Source organism: Antedon bifida, chromosome 9 (assembly GCF_963402885.1).
Source record: "Antedon bifida chromosome 9, ecAntBifi1.1, whole genome shotgun sequence".
Classification (NCBI taxonomy): domain Eukaryota; kingdom Metazoa; phylum Echinodermata; class Crinoidea; order Comatulida; family Antedonidae; genus Antedon; species Antedon bifida.
In genome coordinates, this window is record NC_136234.1 from 9,637,740 (window position 1) to 9,664,344 (window position 26,605).

Below are 26,605 nucleotides of genomic sequence, written 5' to 3' on the forward strand. Positions count from 1 at the left end.
TTCATTATAAAGCATCTTTATTTAGGTTTTGATTAGGTGTTTTTAGTTCATCATTTTGCGTTGCTGACCTACTGTAGATCTAGCATGCTAACACTGAATATACTAAATCACACCCGCCAAGCCCGCATTTCAGGATCTGTAGTCTAGGTCTAGGAGGAGGCTGACTGTCATCACTTGAAAGCAACAGGGCAGAAGACACTTTGTACAACCGTCATGCTCTGTTAAAAAAACTTCCCCTTCATATACGGTTTTGATGTGAAAGCTCACTTTTAATCCATGGCATATGACGGTAAGATGTAGAGTGAAAAGTCTTCAGTAAACTTTTTAAATTACATAACAAAACAGAAAAAAAAGCCAACCGTAGGTTTTCTTAGCATATGTTGGTCAGGCTGGAAGGGAACACATACAGTTGATAGATCTAATTGAAGACCTGCTATGATGAACATGCTGATCCATTTGACATCTTGCCAAACATGTTTTTATACATTTTTTTTGTTTTTTCCTCTTGACTAGCTAACTCTGACTCACATTTTGCAATATATTTCTTGATACTTGGATCTGAAAATGAAAATAACAATACTATTACCATTTTGTCCGAAGCTGGAGGAAATAATAATAATATAATTGATCATGATTTAGTGTCACTATCAGTTGCACATCATAGAAGCAATACCGTTTTTAGTGGTATTTATAGATACTAAATACTAATGACTTTATAGTTCTTGTTGCAAAGTAGCGGTATTCAGTTTGCAAAGTGAGTCAGCCACATCCAAAGAATTGTCAATATAGCTCAGAAAATTGATTCAAGCTATTTGTAGTTGCTTTATTGGTTATCCGCACTTAATAATAAACCCTTGTTATTGTCAGGAACTTTTTAGTTATCACACTCGGCGGATAACTCCTTGTAACTGTCCTGTTTCTTATTTTTTTCTCTTTCTTTCACTATTCTTCTTTCTTTTTGTCATTTTTTTCTCGCGTATCTCTAAAATGTGAAAACATATGATATCATAACTTTGTCAACATATGGACATTTATGTAAAGTTGTGCACCTCCTATATTTGCATGACATCAGAGTTGATTTTAAGAATTGTTAATGATTGATCATAGAATAAAAACCAATTTTTTATTGAAACTTGGTAAAAGCTTAATTCATATGAATGGCAAACTTTCTGTGGATAAAAAAAGGCGTGTTGTACACAAAGTTACACGCGTATTCAAAATTTCAATGTGCATGTAGCGTAAAAACATATTTTTTTTGCATGAATTATGTATTTCCATTCTTTTCTAGTACTTTTTTTTATCAAATTTGAAACCATTTCGACTTAAAATCACGTCATGCGAGCACAGCAAATTATACAATTCAAGCGCACGTTTTTTATGAAAAAGTTCAAAAATGTCTTTTTTTAAACAGCCATAGTTTCTAAAATAAATTTTTGTTTATTACATATTCTGGAAGGTGATGAGTTGTAGATATCGGATCTTGCATAATATGGCTAACCGGATATTGTGACGTCATCGTATGGCCACCCAAATATAAAACATAGGATTTTTGTCTCTTTCGTCATAGCTCATCACATTTAATAAAGCACATCTCCGCTTATCCGTACCTCAATTTCCTCAAGATTTTGATATTGTCTAGTTCAATCAATTATCTTTCAGATGATTTACCATTTTTAAAATTTTGGTGACGTCATCATGTTCATAAGCGTGAATAACTTGGGTCACTAATTTTCAACAAGGTACAGTAAATTTCAATATGTTATAGCTCCTCAGAATGAAAAGTGATACTCATGATTAAAACGTTTTCTGGAAGCTGTTGAATTCATGAACAAATTTTGCGCATCAGATGTTGTCATCATATGGCCAGTTGAATTATAAAAGTCATATTTTCATATTTTTACGTCATAGTTTATCACATTTAAAAGACCGCGCATCTATATTCTACGTATCCACATTTCTTTAACATGTTAATATGTTGTTGCTCAGACAATTTTAATCCGAATTCATCCGAAAAAACACGACGTCATCATAAAGGATTTATTCATAAATAAAATACTTTCGGCTGAAGTGTGGTAATCATTCATTATGGCAAATATAAATGCGCTTATCAATATCAATCATTAAAAGAATAGTAAATCACAATGAAATAATTTTGACAGCAAAAAATGAGACTTTTTAAAAAAGTCGAAGACCTAGTATTATAAGAATTCAATTGATAAAAATATGAAAAGAAAGTATTAAATTGTGAAGGAATCTGGATATTACTGAACCGAAACATTAACATAGCTGTTGTTGAGTTTAAATATTTAATTAATAAATAGTTGTTTGGTGTGAGATTGAGATCCTCCAGTAAAAATTATAATGGCTTTCTTTTGAATAAAACAATGAAATTTAGATGTTTCAGGTTTCAAGAATTACTTAAAAACTGGTTGCAAGAAAGTGAATTTCCTTAGTACGATTTTTATTTAAAATTCTTGTCAATTCTTGATGCAGATAATATGCCAATAGAGCAATCAGACTACGCATACGATTTTAACATTAAGATTTGTTGCTGATCCTGATATTAAATAAACAATTGATTGGCAACATTCTATAGAAGGAAAACAGGATGAGACACAAGAGTACAAAAGGTGTGTTTGTTTGGTACCAAAGCTTTAATAGCAGGCAATTGCTTTGTAGTATCCCCATTTTACACTTTCTCTGGGAAAAAATTAGAAACAAGTGTTTCTCAACTGATTTGTGTCATATGGGGTCTATATATCCACCAAAAAAAAGTTCCAGCTCATCTGGCCTGGGGAAAGCCGCCATTTTGGATTTTCAAAATGGCCGCCATAAATTACAGGTTTTTGCTCATATCTCCCTTCTACATCATGCATGGAAATGATTTTGGTGGCAAAGTGTATGTTTTGAGGGTCAAGGAATCTAAATACAGCATTTTGAAGTTCACTCAATGACCGCCATCTTGTTTTTCAAAATGGCCGCCTTAAAATACAGATTTGTGCTTATCTCAGCTTCTACATCATGTATAGACATGATTTTGGTGGCAAAATGTATGTTTTGACGGTCAAGGAATCCAAATACAGCATTAATTTGAATTTCACCCATTGGCCGCCATTTTGAAAATCAAAATGGCTGCTATAAAATGTACAGATTTTTCCTCATATCTCAGCTTCTACATCGTGCATGGAAGTGATTTTGGCGGCAATTTTTACGTTTTGAGGGTCAAGAAATCTAATACAGCTTTTTGAAGTTCACTCAATGGCCACCATTTTAATTGTCAAAATGGCCACCATAAGCTACAGGTTTTTGCTAATTTATGAGCTACTATGATTATGATTTTGCTAAGCCTATGTTTTGAAGGTTACAGAATAAAAACCAATTTCAGCTTTTGAAATACAGTTGGAAAGTGATGACGAGAATAAGTCAATATGTTGGTGATAATATATGGGAACCACAATGATTATGACCCCAGGCGATACTGTACACAAGAAGATATCAGCGATGTACTGTAACTATATCATTCGCGTGAAGAACCTAAAAATAAAATATTCTATAAAAGTTTGTTAGACAACATTTTAAGATATTTTCCAAATCCTAAAGAGAAGCATGGCCAACTTTAGTTAAGCATATTCCAATCAGATACATTATAGATAAAGCAAGTAAAGCAATTTAAAGCAACATATCTTATGTGACTGAATGGATGGTTACCTAATACACTGGGGACTAACACTACTTCACCATAACTGGTCTGGATTTATGCATGTAGGTATAATGCGATAACTGGACAAATCGACGATAGTTTATGCCGATCATTCCTTTTTATCCAATTAACATGTCAACAGTTTATACATTGGTACAGCCACTCTGAAAATGTATATCTAGCTGCTCATCTACCAGTCATAATAATCAGACACGGAGGAGTTTGTCTTTTCAGGAGCTTTCTTGGTTATATTGGACATACTGGTGGGTTGAGGTTTTGAAGTTGTGCATAACCAACTATAAAGAGAGCTGTATATTCTAAAGCTCTTAGAGGATGCAGCTATGTATCATATAATGATGACACGAGATGAGGATGTACCTTTTTGTCTCCAGATATAGACACAGTATAGGACAATTGACCATGATGGCCAATTTGCCTGAACGACAAATTTCCATATACATACAATACAAGATGTTCCAAAAGAATGGATATCATGCAACGTGTTATAATGGTGAAGAATCAGTTTTCAGACATGAGCACAATAGAGAAAACCTTATGTATCTTGAAATTTGTCTTTCAGCATTTCCAGATATAGCCTTCCACTTTTGGCATTTTGGCCATGACCAGCTGCTGCAAATATGAAAGCATACTGTAGATGCTATATCTGAACCTGGAGCTCCCAATTGCACAATCATGTTGTGCAGTTTTCTTTCTCCAACTATTTGCATTACTTTACGTCACATTGGTTGATCGAAGGTTATTAGGATGGCAGATAAGCAGCTAGATTTAAACATAAATGCAGACCATTTAGGGTGACTAGTGTATTACCATGTATTCATAAGATATGCTACTTGCTTTATCCATAAGTTGTACGTTTAACTGCAAGTTGGCCATGCTTCTCTTTACATGTCTATGTAACTTCTTTAGAATATCTTGTTTATTAGTTTCTTCTCGCGAATGATAGTTACAGTACACTCTCTGGTATCTTCTTGTGTACCTCTTTGGTCGTAATCAGTATGGAACTCGATCTTGTGATTAACTCACGACGTTGACATAGTAATAATGAGGATTGTGATAGCGATAGATCTCGGAGACTAGACAAAGGGGATTGTACATAAATGTTGTTATTATTATATGTTGTGCCAGTTTTATTGGGAATTTTAAAACTATTACTGTATTTAACAAACTGTATGCAAAAAAAAAGCAACATCTAAAGCCAGTGGAGCAGTAGCCTTCAACTATGAAGTTTGGTCCTAAATGGAATAAGAGGATCTGATCACTTAATTCCGACTCTGTATTTTAGAATGCTGATTTTTTATTCTGTAACAATCAAAACATAGACTTAGTTATCAAAATCATGTCTTCATTATGTATATGAGCTACGAAATTAGCAAAACCTGTATTTTATGGTGGCCATTTTGAAAAACAAAATGGTGGCCATTAAGTGAACTTCAAAAAATGCTGTAATTGAAATCCTTGACCCTCAAAATATATACATTGCCACCAAAATCACTTCCATACATTATGTGGAAGCTGAGATAAGAGCAAAAATCTGTATTTTTATGGTGGCCATTTTGAAAAACAAAATGGCGGTTATTTTGAAAAACAAAATGGCGGCCATTGAGTGAATTACGAAAATGTTGTTTTTCGATTGACACTCACAACTACACTTTGTCACTAAAATCACGTTCATAGTACACGATGTAGAAGTTGAGATGAGTACAAATCTGTATTTTATGGCGGCCATTTTGAAAAACAAGATGGCGGACATTCAGTAAACTTCAAAATGCTGTATTTGGATTCATTGACCCTCAAAACATATACTTTGCCACCAAAATCATATCCATACATGATGTGGAAGCTGACATATGAGCAAAAATATGTATTTTATGGCGGCCATTTTAAAAATCCAAAATGGCGGCTTTCCCCAGGCCAGATGAGCTGGAACTTTTTTTTGGTGGATATATAGAACCTATATAACTCAAATCAGTTGAGTTTTTCCCAGATTGGCCCTTTTTAGACTTAATATAGGGATACTATTGGGTAATCATTTGATCTCACCGTCGATGCAAATTCTTGTGTTCATTGGTGATATTATTATACACAAAAAGTAAATTTTACAAGATTGATTGATTGATGACAGGTTTATGTTATAAATATTTTGTTTCCATGAGAATTATAACCTGACTTCACTCTCTAGAAACATACCAATTATGCCTTGTGAATGTTGCTTTGCTTGATTAAAACTTTCCAATGAAGCCATAAAGTTGTGTTTGTAATAGTAAGCTAAGCCTTGTCTGTAAAATGCTTTAACATTCTTTTTATCCAGTTCAGTAACAAATTTACTATATTCAATTATTCTGTCATAGTTAGGTTGTGTACCCTGCAGTAAACACACTATGGAGGAAAAAAAATGTTTACATTATTCTTGAAGTGGACAACAAAAACAAATACAGTAATAATAATAATCCAGTGTTATATCAAATAATTATGGTGCCTGTTCAGACATACAAAGTTATGTTTGCATATCATACGCAGCATACAACTCCATAGCTCTGAACCAGGAAAAGATTAGTTGAAGCCACCTCTTACGACACTGATCTTTCATTCGTTATGACAGCTCAAGGTACAACATTAGTAAACGACGCTTACGATACGAAAGTCATGCATCAATGATTTTGACCTCTAACTAATCAAATTTACTCTTGCATACCAGATGTCCGCCCAAATCGTTTCTAATAAAAGTATTAGTTAAGCAAATCTGAACACTTTGCTGTTACGACGCTAATTATAATATGACATTGCTTGTGATACGGAAGGATAACTCCATGGATCTGAACACACCCCGAGAGACTGAGAGATTAGAATGCTCCATTCATCACCAAGGAACATGTGTGTATTGTTTAAAGAAAGTTGGTTTGTCTTCAACATTATGATGCTGTACTCAACCTGTTTACCCGTAACCGGTTTTCAGTTATTAAAAACAATTATCGTAGTAGGAGATAGGTAAATGCAAAGCATCCTTGTATAATATTATATTCGGGTATTTTTCAAGGGGATTTAGTCAAGTCGCCTCATCGCAAAGTCGCCCCAACGCAAAGTCGCCCACGGTTTTATTTCGGTATGGTATTTAAACCTTTATGAAGTGCCGCCGCTGCAGTAGTACGCTGTTTTAATCATATCAGTTGCGTTTTATAACGATCGCATTGTTACTTTGGTCGCGCTAAATGTTGTATACATTAATGTTTATCCTATTATATACATAATATGTGCTTTTTGAAAATCATTTTAAAAATAGTTCCTTGTTTTGAAAGTTTCCACTGATTTAAAGTTTCGAAAAAATTAGTTACCAGAGCCACAATTATATAAATCTTTCAAGTGGATACCAGCTCATTTTTGTAGGATAATATAATAATAGTGTATAAATTTGATATCGTATAGTAGATTATATAAAACAAACAGCGTTATGTAAGACAATGAGTGTTATAGGCTACTTATTATTACTAGATGGTATGCTCGCCTACCATCTAGGTCGTGTCCATAAATGGTTCTCGAATACTCAGTAATTTCACCGTAAAAAAACTGGCGATTTCAAATGTATGTACCGCAGGACTATAGTACATTGTCGTTTACAGAAACGAATAAATAGACACGATGATTTATGTAGTCAACTAAAATTAGCACCCTGGGAATTAGGCCTACTTCCGAAGGAGAAACTTGTCTTAAAAATTTTGTATTTGAACTCATTTAAACAAACCCAATTTGTGTTTTGTATATAACATTAGAGTTGAGGGATGGGGAAGAGGATGGGAAGAACAATGTTTAAATATATTCTTTATTCCCTCAGTAACGAAATATTGTATTAAATGTTTTATAGGCCTATCAATAATATACCACTAAATAGAGTAAAACACTTACGATTTAATACTTTTTAAAAACTCTCCCTGTTATAGTCGATTGAAATAGTAAAGTACATGTAACGATACACCACTACGACGTTTATATTTTTTATAATTATTAATACAAACGTTGAGAAGCAACTGTCAGTAATACAGTTTTTATTTGTATATTATGTGTTTATATCCAGCAGTAGAGCCTAACCACAGTCACAGTAATAAATGTTCTTTGTATAGACCTATGTACCTAACAGTAACCACATTCACAGTTAAGAAAATTTCGATTCAAATGGCGACCAAAAATGGTTAATACTTATTTACAATATTGTCAAAGTTTTAAGTTTATTCTCCAGGGGCCCATAAATTTATCTACAAACTGGGAGTCTGAGAGATTGGAATGTTCCATTCATCGCAAATCAATACATTTGTATAAATGTATATTAACTCTATCAAAATAGTATTTTTTAAAGAAAATCGGCCTGTCTTCAACATTATGAACTACTGTACTCGAGCTGTTCAACAGGTTTTCAGCCATTAAAAACAATTATCATAGGAGGAGATAGGAAAATGCAATGCATCCTCGTATTATTGTGTGCAGGTATATTCAAGAGGACATCCATTAGACAGTGTATACCACGATCAGAAAACACCCCTATTTGGGGCAAATCGTTGAACCTAAATTCGTTTTAATCGTCAATAACTAATTATCTAACTCAATTTAATTAGTAAACAGGGTTACATCTGGTGGTTAAAATCAGTACCTAAGGTACGAACCAACTTTATATACCATCGAGTAAACATTCTAGAGATAACGCGCGATTTACCGAATTTTGCCCTTACGTAAATTATAGATAGATACTTATTACAGTATATCATTTTGCATTTATTGACAAGTATAATGTCTACTGTTATTTAATATTATTATGGTTTTGACTTTTCAAAATGAAGCAATAAAAAATACTTATCGTCGTTTTACATGCAGGTATTTTAGTTAATTAGTAAAATTACGACGCTGGATTTTGACCACGAAACAACCATCTTACAGTATCGTGTGCATGTTTTAAAGGGGAATCTCAGGTCATCAGAAAAACATATCAGCCAGAAGGCACAGCTCCGATTGGTTTCAGAAATTGTGAGTAGCCTTTATAACAACAGCACAATGATCATTTTACTGAAATTCCTTTCAATCCTTTTGGTTATAAAACAATCTAATTATCATACCTTATAAACACAGTCGACTCCGCCTAAGTCGAATCTAATGGGACCGGTATAAAAATTCGAGTTACGCGAACCTCGACTTACAGATTTGCAAAAAAAAATGCTAGGCCTAGGCTCACTCACTAGCCGCGCTATGGCTAGGCCTAGTACACCCTGCCCTGTCGCGATCGCGGCCCACGCGATGAGCCTTCTTGAATTGAGTTTGCTTAGCTAGCTAGCTAGGCCTAATAAATGCTAAGCCTCTTTTATCGGCAATGATAAACTGTATTTTCTTTTATGGTTTAAGCCCGAAACAATACGAAAACGTATAATAAATACATTTCGGTTCTTATTCGAAATCGGTATCCATTGTTTATTGCCATCTGTCTAGCACAAAATGGGTACCCACAAAACGCCGCTCAAGTTCTCAACTCTGAAACAACTCAACTCATACACTATTACACTAGCGCGAGTTGTAGGACGCCGCCTATACTATACAACCTGCTTGAGAGAACCGATATGGTCCCACATTATCTCCTCTGTCGTTTGTTTATCGAATTACGTACGTTTCATCGGCTTTTTTAGCCGCGTTGTTGCCGCGTGATTTGTGACTTCGACTTATACGATATAAATAACTAAAGAATGTGTGTATTCGGACCGCAAAAAGACGTCGACTTAGACGAATTTCGACTTAGAAAAATTCGACTTAGAAATAAAAATTACACAGTAATGTATAGGAAAGAATTGGGACTTTCAAAAAAATTCGACTTTCGCGATTTTTCGACTTACGCGAATTCGACTTAGGCGGAGTCAACTGTATTCTCATACCGGGTGTTTATTTAATTTTAAATTAGGCCTGAACAAGACAGTGAAGAGGCACGGAATAATACGTACACGGACATACGACGAATACACACACACGCACGTCATCATTTTTACAACATATTTGGTGATATGATGCAATTTTATAATGGATAATGATGGGATTGCCTTTCCGGGCTTTAATCAAAAAATGTTCATTGTAATACTAATAATAGTTAACTAATTAATAATTAATAGTTAGTTTATTAATAAAGATTGTTTTAAATACTTAGTTTGTTGCATATGAAATAAAAGACACAGACGTAGCCTTCGATACCTATAAAATTTCATATTTAAATATCTTAAACTATGTTTACAAATTGTCATTTTTGAAGGCACACATCTTTCTCCTAGACCTGTAAAATAGAAAATAAAAACAATTTAATTATTATTAATAAATATTCATCGAACAAAGTAAAAATAATTTAGATCAAAACATCATTTTATCGCGAACAAAATTAAATGATCGATGATCGATGTACTGTGACCTGAGAGGCTACTAGTACAACACGGCGGGGCTTCTTCTTTTTATTACCTACACGTTCCGTGTTATTTTGTGTTGAAATTGCGCAAAAATATCAAATTGCGTAATTTTAATTTTATGCATTTCAACACCCTGTGATAACTGTTTGGCATTTCTAAGTGCTTTGTTAGTCACTTCAGTATGGGTATTAGGAATAATATCTTTAAATTTTTCATGGACACTCCTCTCAAACTTGTATTTAATAATATAAATAAAATAAATAAATAACTTTTCTGCACTTCGTATTATGAATATATTTACGTCATTACGTCAAATTTGAGTTCATAAAATTGAGAATTTGTTAAATTAGGGTTCATAATTAAGGGTTTTTCCTGTAAATGAGTTATTAAATTAATCTTAAATGTAGGTGAAAGTTTTACATAGATTCCATAGATAATCTGTAATCATGTTTTTCAAAGAATACATGATTACAATCTATTCTAATTCTTATATACACATTTTTGTTCATATCAAGCAGACAGGACTGACAAAATTTGCAATTTTCCTGCAACATTTCATGTTTGTGGAAATTAAAGGCAAGCGCAAAAATGTTGGGACTTTACGGTATTCCTGATAGGCCTTTTTACTGGGATTTTGCTAAGCAAGATTGATGCATTATTGCATATAGTCTCCTGTAGATGAGGATAGTTTCTTCACAAACAATACAGCATTGAATATCTTAGATAACAATACCACACCTGTATATTATACATTGAAACTTAAATTACACTACACCTTTAACAAGACAATTAAAAGTAATAGTTATAAAGATGAAATCTTTAGTGGCGACTTTGCGATGGGGCGACTTTGCGATGAGGCGACTTTGTGTTGGGCGACTTTGCGATGTAACATGTAATTTTATTACGAATTTTGCTCTTACATAAATGTATAACAGATTACCCACAAACATCAAATATTAAAAATATAAAATCTTTAAAATCACGAGGAAAATTAGCAGCTATCTATTCAACAAACCCAGAGGCCTATTTATAAAAGCTATTGCAAAAAAAAAAAGAGAATGAGCGAAAGTCTGGGCACAATAAACCCTTAAACAAGAACTTTCCAGACATACCATTTTTATTCACATGGGTACATAAAAAATAGTATATTTTTAACCTCAAAGACACAACACTTTTCGAAATGTCACGAACGTGTTCAAAAATGCTGTAACGAAATTCGCTTCATTGGGATACCTACTATTAATAACCAGGTAAGCATAAGTTAAAGATGCTGTAACGAAATTCGCTTCATTGGGATACCTACTACAGTCGACTCCGCCTAAGTCGAATCTAATGGGACCGGTATAAAAATTCGAGTTACGCGAACTTCGACTTACAGATTTGCAAAAAAAATGCTAGGCCTAGGCCTAGGTTCACTCACTAGCCGCGCTATGGCTAGGCCTTAGACCCTGCCCTGTCGCGACCGCGGCCCACGCGATGAGCCTTCTTGAATTGAGTTTGCTTAGCTAGCTAGCTAGGCCTAATAAATGCTAAGCCTCTTTTATTGGCAATGATAAACTGTATTTTCTTTTATGGTTTAAGCCCGAAACAATACGAAAACGTATAATAAATACATTTCGGTTCTTATTCGAAATCGGTATCCATTGTTTATTGCCATCTGTCTAGCACAAAATGGGTACCCACAAAACGCCGCTCAAGTTCTCAACTCTGAAACGAACTCATACACTATACACTAGCGCGAGTTGTAGGACGCCGCCTATACTATACAACCTGATTGAGAGAACCGATATGGTCCCACATTATATCCTCTGTCGTTTGTTTATCGAATTACGTACGTTTCATCGGCTTTTTTAGCGCGTTGTTGTCGCGTGATTTGTGACTTCGACTTATACGATATAAATAACTAAAGAATGTGTGTATTCGGACCGCAAAAAGACGTCGACTTAGACGAATTTCGACTTAGAAAAATTCGACTTACAAATAAAAATTACACAGTAATGTATAGGAAAGAATTGGGACTTTCATAAAAATTCGACTTTCGCGATTTTTCGACTTACGCGAATTCGACTTAGGCGGAGTCGACTGTATTAATAACCAGGTAAGCACAAGTTAAGGTAAGCAGAAAATTGACAAGGAATACATACTGTATTAATGCTACCGTTTTTTTACCTGATAAATTATTGTAACATCCAATTTCAATGATCTTCATTTTTTCTTTCATTTCATCAGATATAACAAATTGGTCAGAAATTTGCAACATTTGTGTAAGAGGGTTTGCTTTCTGCTGCAGACTCTTTATGAACAGTAATGCACGATGGTACTTTCCTATTGCTTTTCTGTACTCTTTCTGTTTATATAATGTATTTCCTTCTGTTTTGTAGAGATCCGCTTGCATGATTTTTCCAGCTACTGATGAAGGCAAAGTTGTTCTACCTTCAACTATCTCAGTCATTGTATAACTTTTCTTTCAAACTATTTTTCTGTAATAAAAAATGTTAAAAATGTAAGATCCGACAACAGCAAAGACATACTGTACATTTTTCAAAACCAAGCACAATAAGGAAGATAAAATAAGTGTAATACATAGTTAAGGAAAGGCCTGAAAGAAGGGCCCTTTAACCGAGGATACCAATCTGTTTTTTGATTGGCAAGTGTGGAGAGGCAGTGAAGTGTGTATTCCTTAAGCCTGGTTTCCAGTTGAAGTACACCAGTTTTGTTACGACTATGACGATTTATCGTAAGTGGAAAGGAAACCGATCGAGTAGATTGTTACGCGAAAATGACGTGTCTGACGGTAGTATCTCGGCCGTAAGACTGTTGAACAGGAAACCGCTAACGTATGATACGTTTGTTACAACTATTATCCTGCATTTACAGGAAACCGATGATCTTGTACATTTTGGATGTTTACGCCGCGATTGTTACAACACTCCTGAAAGTTGGATTGAAGTCAACTTTGCATTATACGCAAGAACCAGCCAATCACCGACATCTACTATGAATATATAATGGCATTGAGAAAAATAGTTTTTTTTAAAGGTATTTAGACCTATTGTTAGATTTTTAAAGTAAATATGTTTACACAATAAACGTTATTTTAAATTTAATACAATCATATAAGATTTGAGGGAAAATACTTTAGCTACAAGTCTACGCACCCTGCTGTGGGTGGTGGTCAACCCATAGTCATGACAACTCATACCCAACTTGGCTATCTCGCACCCAAATAATTTGTCAACTCGTACCCACTTTGGCTAACCCGTACCCAAACCAACGCGTACCCATTCAAACTCGTACCTAATTATTTGGCTACGAGTTGGCATGGGTACGGGTTGACCTGCAAGTATTCCCTGCTGTTATTACAGCGAACCATGATGGTGGAATGATTGTGCTTGCTAGAGAGTAGGCTAGCTCATAAACAATATTCAAAATTTTGCTCGAAATATTCCTGCAAAATACACCTCAGATGACATCATCATCGTTGTGATGGACCAGTGGGGTTTTTTTAACTTTTCGTAGCAGTAGTCGTAACAACTGGGTTACAGTAAAAAATTCAACTTAAGCCTGTTATATCGCTCTTTACTTTGTGAACCGACACAGTCCAAACAGTCACTTCTGACTTTTTTTTGGGTTTGGGCCAACTTTGCGTAACAGTTATGCATCGAGGGAGGAGATAACAATGATGTGTAAACTTTGTTGGTGACGTTTTCCATAAACCTATATTTTCCTATATTTTGTCGTTTTGAAATGTTGTTTGGTTTAATTGCTGTCAGTTGTTTCTTTAAGTGTTATGGTGTATCGTGGAACTAGTTTCATGTTTTTCAGTGTTTATTTTTTTGCCCCAATTGCTCTGGATGTGCCTAGCCGTACCCGCCAGCACAAGCCATGCTGTTTTAGCTGTGAGATACATGAGCAAGGAGCTGCACGAACTACGTAACAAATACACGTGTTGTGAGGCGGCCATTGCAAAACCCCTCGTCTTATTTATATAGGAAAAAGAATCGGAAGAGATGGAAAAGAGGTGGTATTAAACAACGCTTACGCCGTAGATTAAATGGACTTCCATTGCCCTTAATTCTTCTAACAAATATAAGGTCAGTAAAAAATAAAACTGATGAACTAAGTGCTCTGGTTAAATTTGATCAAACCTACCGTGATGCTGCTTTTAGGCCTTTTTATTTGCCAAGAGAATTTGGTTGCATTAAAGTTATTGTCGTTTATGTGCCAGGAAGCATTTCAATTGCTGCGGATGCTATAGCTGAGCACACACATAGACTCCAAGCACGTTCTCCCGAGAGCCCTGTCCTAATACTAAGCGATTTGAATCAATGTAAACTTAACAGTGTCCTACCTAATTTTAAACAGTATGTTTCATGTGCAACAAGAGGAGGTAATACACTTGACTGTTGTTATTGTAATATACCGCTCGTTCAAGTTATCAGGAATTATACAGCTACTGTCAAGTTACAAACAAAAATTAAAGGTGGACACCAAAACGATTAAATTATGGTACCCTGAACATCTTGAAAAGCTTAAAGGCTGCCTAGAGGCTACAGAATGTAGTGTCCTAATTAATAACACTAGTGATATCCATGAAATAACAAACTGTGTCATCATATATCTCTTTTTATGAGGAATTAACTATCCCTCATAAGCAGGTGAAATTGTACCCAAATGTCCTGGTTAGATCAAAATATTAAGGTGGCCTTAAAAGCCAAAACACTTGCAATATAATGACAATGCTGGGCTTAAGTTAGCTGAATCAAACTTGAAATATTGAGAAATATTTAGAAATTTAAGAACAAAATTGAGCAAATTTTTGCAGAGAAAACAGTAAATACAAGGAGACTTGGAATGTTAAATCACTAACTGGGTGTAAAAATAAAACCTCTTTTAAAATGCTCACAGGTTTTAATGATGAAAAATTGGCACAATCGTTAATTTTATTGTAGATTTGACACTAATAATTTTGAGGAAGAGACTCTCACTTTTTGTAATAATTTAGATACCGGAAGTAATCCTGTTAGCATCTCAGTCGAAGACGTTACACAGCTCTTTCGTAAATTAAAATTAGGAAAGCAGCTGGTCCCAATGGACTAGCAGGTATTTTAATTATAGAATGTGCAACTCAAATTTCCCCCATATTTTTCAGCTAACAGTTAACACTACAATCAGGTGTTATTCCCTCCATTTGGAAACATTCATTAATTGTCCCCGTTCCTAAATCGTCTACTGCAAACAACTTAAATGATTACCGACCAATCGCCTCGACGTCACTGATCATTAAGTGTTTAGAGAGATTTATTGTAAATTTAATTAAGCCTGTTGTCGAACCAAAACTTGATGCCAGGCAGTTCGCATACAGGGCGCATTGTGGTGTAGAGGATGCTATAGCAACCCTTGTCCACTATATCAAAAAGCATTTTGAATCTTCTAACTCCTATGCACGTCTTCTTTTTATCGACTTTTCCTCCGCCTTCAACACATTGCAAAGGCGTGTGCTTCTTCCTAAACTTCTAAATTTTGGCATTAACCCATATCTTATTTTTTGGATCCGTAATTTTCTCCACCTTAGATCTCAACAGGTTAAAGTAAATAAAACATCTTCTCCTATCATCTTTAATAGCACTGGTTCTCTACATGGGTATGTCCTTTCTCCTCATAAAAACTCTATAAAAAAGGACAACGACGGCTATATCTGTTAAGACAACTTAGGAAATTTAATGTTAGCAAACACATTCTTATACTGTTCTAACAGTCGACCATACTTAGTGTTATACCTTTTTGTAGGGAGGGAGGCTTGTTTATATGAAAAAGATAAGGATTTATTAAATAAAATTACCAGAAGGGCTGGTCGGGTTATTGGAGTTGATGTGTCCGTACTTAATTTCAACTATGATGCAGGTGTTCTCTCCTTGGTAAAACGTATACTTTCCCAAACAGACCACCCACTCCATAAGGAATACACTTTTCTTCCATCTACAGTAATATTCGTATCCGTCTGCCTCGAAGCCGTACTAAACGCTATAATAAGTCATTTGTCCCACAGTCTATGGTCACCTATACCAAATTTGTCCAACGCAAACTCATGGAGAGAACACCCGGATCGTAGACTTTTTGATATTTTATGTGAATTTGTATTTTGTATGTATATTTTTTTATTATCTCTGCAGTGTATATAAGAAGAATTTTTGATTTTTTAATTAAAACCATAATATTAGGCCAACCTAAAAAATATGTTAGGAACAGTGAAGCTAAAGTTAACCCTCATACCAATGTCCAGAAAAGTCTACATATTGGTATGATAAGGGATGCTTAATGATGATAAGCTTTAAACCACAACCCTACCAAAAGATACAAACAAGGTATGTCAGAATATTAAAATGGCTTCTACTCTAGATGAAAAGAAAATTAGCAACAAAAAGAAAACTCAAACAACTACAGTAGTTGAGGAACTGATCACTCTTCACATTCCATATTTTCACTAAAACCCCTACCAAAGAAGCAATAGAAATAGTAGAAAGGAAACTTACACAAGATAAAACACTGGAAAATTACAATCAACAATTTGTCCTTGTTAGGCTATTTAAATCTAAAAAAAAACAGCCCAAAGTGAAACAGATTGCAAATCACATCCCTGTCACTCATCCAGATATGCAAATTAGCTTAAATATGCAAATTAGGGTGAAATTACAGGGTTACCATATCTCAAAAACTACTAGTAGGTATCCCAATGAAAAAATTCAAATTAATTTTTCAGAAAGGACTTAATGTAATTACCCGTTCTAAAGTTATGGTTATTTAAAGTGGTAAAAAATATACGATTTTTTGCTTTAAAATGGTGTTTTTTGCAGTTAAAAAGGTTATAACTTTTACAATACCGTAGTTCCTCGGGTATAATCTCACCTCGGGTATAATCCCACCCCCGACTTTACGATTACCTTCGCACGCAAGCATATCCCCGGGCAAAGTCCCAGTGTATAATTTAACATTAGGCCAGAGGTGGGCCTAGGCCTACGGTAGCTAGCTAGGCCGACGTCAATTTCTCACCAAAAAAATAGAGTAATTTCTCTGAATTTGGCTGACTTAAAACTCATCAAACATTGTTAAGTTGAATACAACATTAAGGCTAGCATGCCCCAATCGTCACGTTCTGTACATCCTTTCTCCGTCGTGTACATTCTTTCTTGTTGTTTACACTACTGTGCATGCTTGATTACCGTAAAAAAAACACCGCCCTCTATACCGACCGGCTTGTGCAGTAGAGTTTGTGTCACATGCAACAACATGCGATTTACACAGAGAGCTCGAGCGTGTGGGTGAACATGGAGAACTTGTATGATCGAGTTCATGTCGATTTAGGAAGCTAGGCCTAGATCACATTTTAGGGTATTTTTTATTAGTAGAAATCTCGGGAAAATCTATACGGTAGGCATAGCACAGGTAAGACCAATTAGGCCGCCTAGGCCTAGATGGCCTGGCCGTATAATTGCTGGCCTACATCGGAATATAGCTTTTAGATAGCCTACATCGTAGCTAGAAGAAATATCATCATTTTCAGTTCATGCAGCGGGAAATCCCCGGGTATAGTCCCACCTCCCAAATTCGGGCAAATTTCATGTACAAGGGGGGTGGGATTATACCCGGGGAACTACGGTAATGAGTTAAAAGTTTTGAATTTTGTTAAACCTATAGATATCACAGAGTTGTACAACTCTATTTTTTTTGGAGCCTCAACGAAACCTATTTTTAAAATTATTGGTCTGCAAAGTTGGTCGGAAAGCATTTTGCGTCCATTTTTGTTGAATTTCCCTAAAAAATGAAAAAACTGCAATTTTTTCAATGATCTATAACTTTTGTACTGTACTAATTCATTTAATTTTTGTTTTACTTGTTAGAATGTAGTGTATATTTCATTAATAAATATATCAGAGATATGTGTAATATGAAACAATAATATTTTTTTAATGGTGAAATTTTAAGTTATCCAAAAAAAAAATGAAAAATTATGTTAAAAACTGTGTTTACTGTTTCCTTTTTTTCACACTAATTTCGAGTCGTAAACTCAATAGTAGAGAGGCCAATACACAAAATTCCTCTATAAAAAGTGTGGGGGCATTTTTTGTTAATAGCAGGCAATCCCTGTTGAATGTATCCTTTTTGGGGTGACAAAAATGATAGGGGTGGATGCCATCTTCAGTTTTGGGTTTTAAGGTCAGTTTATGTGGTCAAAAGGTGAAACAAGTTCAAAATATAGGATTTTTATTTTATTCACGGAAAATCATCTACATCAACATATCTATCGACAACAAATATTTTTGAAGATCAACTGATGTTTCATATTATAGTAATTATGAGATAACATTTTATTTTACACATAAAAACATAAATGAAATACAAAAGTGTCATTTTCTCAAAATACATATTTTTGATAGAACATCTGTACACACCTGACTTTTATAGCAGACTTTCCCCATTTTTTTTTATGTTGTCCACCAGAAAAATAGGTCAAGTATTATATGTATGAAACGCCATATGTGCCAAAATATTGGTCTTGACTATAAAATTATTAATATTACCTATAATACACTAATGAAATATTGAGTAGTTCGGTTTTAGAAAAATCTCGAAAACAGAGACCCTATATGACATAATGTTGAGATGTTTTTGTTGGGGTCTTTCAAAAAATCTTGAAAGAGAAACATGGGTATCGAGTCTTTGTTTTCAAAAACCCTAACTATATTGGACTTTATCAAGGTTGGAAGGAGTGGTAAATGGATTCTCCTTTTTTAGGCCTTCGCATCTATGCTATCTTGGCTGACGGTGATAACAGATATGAAACTCCTTAAGTAATTAAGAGGTCCTTTATATTATACACATGGATAAAGACTGTTTATCATAATTTACGAACAGTACGCTACGTACTGTGTCCTGGTATGGAATCCATACCTCCAACAAGACATAAACGCACTTGAAAGAGAATAACGTTGTGCGACAAAACTAATTCCAGCTATCCATTCTTATTCTTATTAAGACCGTTTAAAGTTTCTTGGCCCAACAACCCTGTATCAGTGTTCTCCCCAGGCCTTTGAAGCGTCACGGTACCGGTTCTATACCGTGACGCTTTACGGTCGGCCGTGAAGCTTAAAACCTTATCCGTGACGCTTAAAAATATCAACCACAACCAATCTAAAAATAGATTAATAACAGGCAGGTACTTTCTAGAGCTGAGGCGCGGCATGCATAAAGAGCCTAATGCATACGAGACACGTGACATGACCACGAGCCAAGAAACAAAAGACTGGTGTTATAACAACTGAGACGCGCTTTCACCACCGGCCGCCGTCGAGAGATGTAAACACGTGTTTTGTTACTGCCATGTCTCTCTTTCGATCTCTCTAGTATTGGCTGTTGTCTGAATCGTCTAAAAAATGCGGTAACTTGTATATTGTAAATAAAACAGTGATTGATTGTATTGTTTTTCTTGTAAAAACGTTATGTGTATTAAAAAATTAAATAATAAATATCAATGATATTTTCAATATCACACTGAATCGACTCTCTATGGATCGGTGGGATTTACTCTTTCGTCGGTAACGTTACAGGCCTCGAATTTTACCGCAGCCAGTGCCGTCGGTGCCCTCCCAGTTGGCCTCAATGCCCTCGAAAATGAACAGCACCCACGGCCACTACTGGCCTGCCCTTTTTTGCGTTGGCCGTGAGTGCCCTTCCCGAGTTTTACCACAATAAAAACCACTGAAGTAGATAGAAAATAATGTCAAGAAGATTTGTTTACACGACTCAGACGAGACGCAAAACTATCGTCTGTCTTCGTTGCAAGGGATTTCTCTAAACGCTACACAGTAGACAAAACATCGAACATATTTGTGTAAACCACAACATTATCGTCCCGGCCGCCGTGTGCGTGGTAAATCGTGGTATAGATAGTTACGTACATTAAAATACAGGGGTATACACTTTTAATAATCAAGCTAAAAACGATCCTCGATCGGAGGTCACTGAAAGTATTAAAGTCGCACCACCCCCGCCTCAATAATCGAGCTAGCCGCCTTCGTTGAAAAAAAATTACACGCACTCCTAGCTTATCCTCCCACCACCGCCGATCCAACACACGCAATTCAATACATTGGGAAAACAATTCCATTTGACGCACACGCACCCTCTGATAAGAAATTTCACACGACGTACGTGTGTCGTGTACGACGAAGGAAAAACAATTCCTTTTGACGTACACGCACCCTCTGATAAGAAAATACCATGTGCGTTCCTGCATGGTGTAGTCCATTATACGTGTAAAATTAGGGGTGTCCACTTTTAGTACCAAAGTTAAACCCACACCTCAACCCGACGATCGTTGAAGTATATTATATTTATATTTTATCGCACCCACCTCAATAATCCAGCCGACAGATCATCGAAAAATCTTGTTTAACAACGTCGTTGAACTACAGTTGTCCTACTGATGAGTATATTTTTTTTTCATTGGGGACTTCTCCTTGACGTTCGTAATGAACGCAAAAAATGTTTCTTATCGCGTATGTTTACTGGCGGAAAAAGTAGGCTAGGCTACGATCGTGCTGTTTGCTAGCGCGCTATGAAGTGTCCTTTCCGACCAACTACAGAGTTGTCCTACTGATGAGTAGGCATATTTTTTTTCATTGGGGACTTCCCCTTGACGTTCGTAATGAACGCTAAAAATGTTTCTTATCGCGTATGTTTACCGGCGGAAAAAGTAGGCTATGATCGTTTTGCTGTTTGCTAGCGCGCTATAAGTGTTGTTTCCGGACAAACTAGAGGTGTCACTCAACATGAATGTTACGTGCGAGAGTACCATTTCCGGCCATCTAGGGTGTCAATTACCAAAAATCGCTTCGCCACAGCCCCAACCATGGTGGGGCTGTGACTCACGTACTTAGTGTCAGAATGGTCCCGGGGGGAGAGGGGGGGGGAAGCGTGACGCTTGATGTGAATCCTGGGGAGAACACTGCCTGTATGACAGTCGAATTCGTGGTGACTTGATTAAAACATTCAAAATTATCAAAGGTTTCGAGGGTGTGGACTTTTCAAAGACTTTCAAATGAGATGCAATGTAAGCAGAAATACATGAGGACATCAGCTTAGACTTTTCAAACCTAAAAGAGATCACTTTTTCACAACGAGTAATTACATATTTGCCAACTGAAGTCGTCATTTCTGAAACCACCAACACATCTAAAAACCGATTGGATTCGTTGTAGAAATGAGGTTAAAAGGGTAAACCAATCAGAACCAAATATTTTTACCACCGAGTGGATGATCAATAGATTCAAAATAGAATCATTTTTATTTTTTTTTCAATTATTTTATTAAACCTTATTTAGTGAGGATGATCCTAAACAGCATAAGCTGACAATCAAGGGGCCCTCATATAAACATTATAAAAAGAACTTATATTGGAAAAAAAAACAGATGAACTATGTTTAAAAAATATATTTATATATGTACATATTACAAAAATATATTCTACAATACTATACACAACGTTGAGTTTTTTCTTTTGGGATTAAATATTTTTATTATTATTTATTTTAGTTTGGTGGGTAGCAAATTCAGGTATGTTGGTGCTCTATAGATGAAGCTGTTCTTAAAAGTTTCAGTTTTAGGGAAAGGGATGATAAATTTCCTCTCACTGACACTTTAGGTACATCGATGATTTGGAATTCTAGCAAGACGCAGGGCAAGGTATTCCGGAGCAAGACCATTTGCAGACCTGTAGGCAAGGCAGCCCAGTTGTAGATGTATGCGATCTTGGACTGTATGAAGATTTAAGGTGTTGTAAATGTTAGTTCGTGGTGTGAGAGGATGAGCTTTAAGAATTCAAATGTATCCCAAACGTATTAAAAGGTACCGGTATCTGTTTGACAGTGAGGGTACATACATATGAATCGTATCGTATAAAACAGCAAAAAAATTAGATTGATAGGCGCGGCACAGAAAGAATGTCCTTGTTTTATTATCGATATAAATAATGAAGTATACCATACTGACGCGGTTACAAGCCCTATTTTGACTAAATTTCATGCAAAATGAGGCACTCGGGTATAAGCCTACCCATTAATTCGAAGATCTAGGTGCCGTAATACATTATTTTGTAACAAAATACATAGTCTAAAATTACACGATTGACAGCTCTGAAACATCGTAAATCAGACCTGTTAGTGTTAACGATCTAAAGGCCAAAGGTGATAGGTGTTCAAAATGTACCGTAATTAAGATCGTGTACCTGGATTTTGTGTCACATGACTTGAAACGTAATTTACACTCTCTATAAACTGTTCCCACACAATCGACTCGCATGTTTTTGTGACGTGATTTCATGTTCAAGGGGGGTCGGCTTATACCTGCGCTGCATTTTTGGATTCTCGGTTATAAGCTCACCCCCCAAACTTGACGGGATTTCATGTTCAAGGGGGGTGGGCTTATAACCGCATCAGTACGGTATTACTGGTGGTAAATAATTTATAAAATATCTAAACTAATTTTTAAATTTATTTAAATAATACAATTTGAGAACAAAAATGTATTAGGTTTTTAATAAGCATTCTTAGGGGCCGTCCAAAAACTAATTTTCCGCGAGTTCCGCGATTATATACCCTATTACTTACTCAACCATGAAAGTGAACGTCTCTTGCGGTAATGAGGCAAAATCATTCAAGCTTGATTTTCTCGCGGAACTGAATATTAATTAATATCGCGAGACTCGCGGAAGCCTTGCAATATCACGGAACTCGCGGAAGTATTGCCGATACTGGAGAATATAGTGTTAACTCGTTTGTACGCTTTGCCGGCCAGGTATTACGGTAATTGATTTTTACGGAAGAACAAATTATATTTCAATATTGTTTACAATTAGGCCAAATAAAAAAACATACTTGTTAAGCGTCACCGCCCGCTCCTGATTATCCAGCCGCCTCTCTTTTTATTTTTATTTTTTTTTACCCATATACAACGGAAAGTTCAGCGGCCCGGCCCAGCTCCAGAGCAGGGCTCGAAATTCACGCTAGCAAACTAGCATTTTGCTAGTAGATTCTTCATAATTGCTAGTTGAAATTTCAAAACTAGCAAATATGTTTGCTGGGCTAGTGTAATTTTTGAAAAATACGTACTTTTTAGCTTAGCCACGCTAGCCGCCGATCGCTCTATGTCGACAACGGCAATTTGGTGAAAACAATTGTTTCATTTACACGCCGCCGATTTTACGTCAAGAAAACGCGAATAGCACCGTGAATCATGTAATATGGTAAACAGCAAGCTTTTTCCCCCAACACATTAAATCACGTGCATTTAGTACGTCGCTGAGATTACATCATCAGTAACGTGATTACAGAATACGCGATTATCAATTTAGGGATTTAACGAAATAAATATTTTGCCTACACAGTGGTCGAAGCGCATTTTTTATAGGTTCGTAAATAGGAAACACCCCATACATAATGGACTCTACCAATTTTGTTTACGATGATCTCGAGATCGGCACACCACGAGGTCCTGTTGGGCGATGGGTTTTCTTATGCCTGGTTTACCTGTGGAATAATTACACACACTTTTCGCATCACAACTTTAAATACTGATTTACACAGCAATTGGCAAAGGTTTCATCAAAGAAGAATGAATACGTTGAATAAAAATTCACTTAAGAAATGCCGTAAGCTGTTTTCAAACTATAAATCAGCCCACTGTTTAGTATTATTGAGACCAACATCATGGTTCTCGCGATAGAATAGGGAATTTCCTGGATAGATGAGTCGAGCGAGAGACGGCGGACCATGGCCGATGAGTGAGGCGGGAGTAGCAGCTTGGACGGATTAGTTAGCCTAGGGCCTACAATTTCGCTCGGTGGCAATTAAATTTAATGTTTTAATTACGTCTGGATATAAACAATACAAAACTCAATTTTGTCATCGGCAATAATATTTCATACATAGTCAATTTTGTTCTGTTTCGCATTTTAAAAGTTTGACGTTTCGTCCTAAAAAAAAGTGGGCCAAAACGTCCATCGCGCAAAAATATACCTCCATAAAAAGTTTTAAAAAAAATAAAAAAACCAAAAATATTTTTGTGAACTCTTGACAAAAGAAAAAACAAAACAGTTTGAAGGTATTAAAGCATAATCTTTTATTTTTACAGTAGTTACAATTATTTTAAGAACGATATAGTATATAAGTACAATGCATGGTATAAACTATCGTACACAATACACAGAATCCACTCTCAGTCGCAGCAACTTTGATCATAAAAATATATAATATTTTGTAATCGTATTCGTTTCCTTCGTGCGTGTTATACCTACTCAACGGCGAATATAAATTTCCCACGTTGTAAATTAACGTAGAGACACGATCCAACACAATGAACTAGGCCAACTAATAAAAATAATATAGCGAACGTCCAGTCATCCAGAAACGATCCCGACAAAAAAGATCGTAAACAATTCATTCTAAATATAGTATCAGAACGTTCAGTCGGTCGCTCAAAAGGACTGCCGACAGAAGACCGTAATTATACAGACCTAGTTTTTTTTGGTCACATGGCATGAAACACGATACTCTCTGTTTACCGCAACCTCTCACATGTTTTTTTTTCAACTCGGTACGAGGGGTGGCTAATTAAGATCGTGTACCTGGATTTTGTGTCACATGACATGAAACGTAATATAATACTCTTTTAGCTGCTCTAAACTGTTCCCACGATTCACATGTTTTTTTCCCTCCATCCAAATTCTAGTCGGGCATTTTCTTTACACATGTATATATAAGGCCTATCTTAAATCTTAACATGGAATATATATTTATTTTGCATATTTTATTGTTGGTGTCCTAGCCTAGGTGTCGTTGTTTTTTATAATTCGCTAACAAAAGGTAGGATTAAATCATTTATAGTGTAGGCCGCCAAAACAATAATAATTATTATTATACTACTGTATGACGTGGGTACTACTAACTAGACTGGGCTAGCTGACATATCGGCTAGCTGGGCCTAGGAGGGATACTACTGTATACGAGATTATCGTCGTAAAAGGACCTAGTTGATTCATTAGTTCTGAATGTAATGTTTTTCCGTTTTAGCCTAGTCGTAGTTCCTGGTACATTGTAAACATTTAATTAGGCTCCCCGCGGAACTCGCGATATGTGGGCGGCAACATTTTGATTGTTTATATGAATATTCATCAATTGCGTTCCGCGAGCATTCCGAATGAATATTTTTGTATCGCACGTTCCGCGAAAATGAGGTTCAATGAACTATGAAGGTAAAATCGCGGAAAATTAGTTTTTGGACGGCCCCTTACATTATAAACGGAGAGTGCAAAGTTTACTGAAAATATCACTGTAGTGATGACAATGTGCACGCCATAAATATCGCCGTTTCTGGAAGACCACCCATTCGACTTAATAAATTATATTATTAGTAAATATTAACATTTCAACACACATTCCGTGTCATACATATTCAACAACAATTACAATTCTGGCGGCCGAAATGAACAATACATATTTTGTCCTTTCTGGCGTTTCATGAATTTGGAAATTCCATAACTGGCGGCCGATCAGACGGAACCAATCAGACACCTCCGTACCCATCCAGGACGACCATGCTATAGGCCTACTAGGCCTAGGCTATGTAAAATATATTTGTACTACATTTATACCATTAACTTACCAGTTTCATTACATTTTTAGATGCAAATCATAATAACTTATACTATAAACAAAAAAACTACTGACCTAAAAGTATAATATAATATGTAAAAACACTGCAGATACGAAAAAAGCACAGCTAGGCGGGATATCCCCTTTACGTATTCTCCTCTCAAATGCAAATACTGTATAGGGAAGTTAATGCAAAACTATAGAGGGCGTCCAAATCACTAGTGCGTAAAATCAAAGAACTTATAACACGTAAAATCAAAAGTTTACAGCCTAGCAGAGACAATGTTTCGCGATAAACCGATAAAAAGTTCGAAAGCCAATTATACAAGTACATTTACGTAAATTTGCACATTTTAGTATGTTTTACGACCATGTAAGTAGATTCTATGATAATTATATTTATTCTCTTTAATAATTATAACTTTTTAGAGAGTTATTAAATGTTAATCGTTTATTGAACACAACACATTTCTAATAATGTCAATGAAAGCAATCTCGGTCTCATTATCCACTAATCTAATTAACATAGGCCTAGGCCTATCTATGATATTGACATAACAAAAGTAAATACATTTATTAAACGTAAAATTTAATTAATTTGAAGTTTTCCAGACCAAACAGGTTAGGTTAACTTTTTCATATATATACCTGAACAATAGTGCAATTATTTTAGCGAGTAAACAATTGAATTTGCCTGCTTTAATTGGGACTTGAATAGAATACAGATCACTCCGACCGCGCTTCACTCTCCGGCGTTCCGG

General features: G+C 35.6%; 1 protein-coding gene across 5 annotated transcripts; it reads right to left on the bottom strand.

Annotated features, from left to right (window-relative positions):
• On the bottom strand, positions 1–26,605 carry LOC144852507 (tetratricopeptide repeat protein 9C-like). 5 transcript variants are annotated; one of them, XM_078710352.1, is made up of 4 exons: positions 26,493–26,605; positions 12,307–12,617; positions 5,909–6,097; positions 1–558 (listed from the first exon to the last, which is right to left on the bottom strand). In XM_078710352.1, exons 2-4 carry the CDS (start codon positions 12,587–12,589, stop codon positions 434–436), a joined length of 597 nt encoding a protein of 198 aa, XP_078566478.1. In that variant the 5' UTR covers positions 12,590–12,617; positions 26,493–26,605; the 3' UTR covers positions 1–433. The 5 variants fall into 5 exon arrangements, with proteins under 5 accessions (XP_078566478.1, XP_078566477.1, XP_078566481.1 ...); XM_078710351.1 differs by lacking the exon at positions 26,493–26,605 and adding an exon at positions 25,920–26,013; XM_078710355.1 differs by lacking the exon at positions 26,493–26,605 and adding an exon at positions 16,671–16,690.

What these genes read in the sequence shown, in the direction of transcription:
- LOC144852507 (XM_078710352.1), bottom strand. Translation starts at nt 12,589, where the DNA reads ATGACTGAGATAGTTGAAGGTAGAACAACTTTGCCTTCATCAGTAGCT. An exon ending in ATGTTACAATAATTTATCAG is followed by an intron (nt 6,098 to 12,306) that starts GTAAAAAAACGG and finishes TTTCCTCCATAG; the next exon opens with TGTGTTTACTGCAGGGTACA. An exon ending in ACATTCACAAGGCATAATTG is followed by an intron (nt 559 to 5,908) that starts GTATGTTTCTAG and finishes TTTCATTTTCAG; the next exon opens with ATCCAAGTATCAAGAAATAT.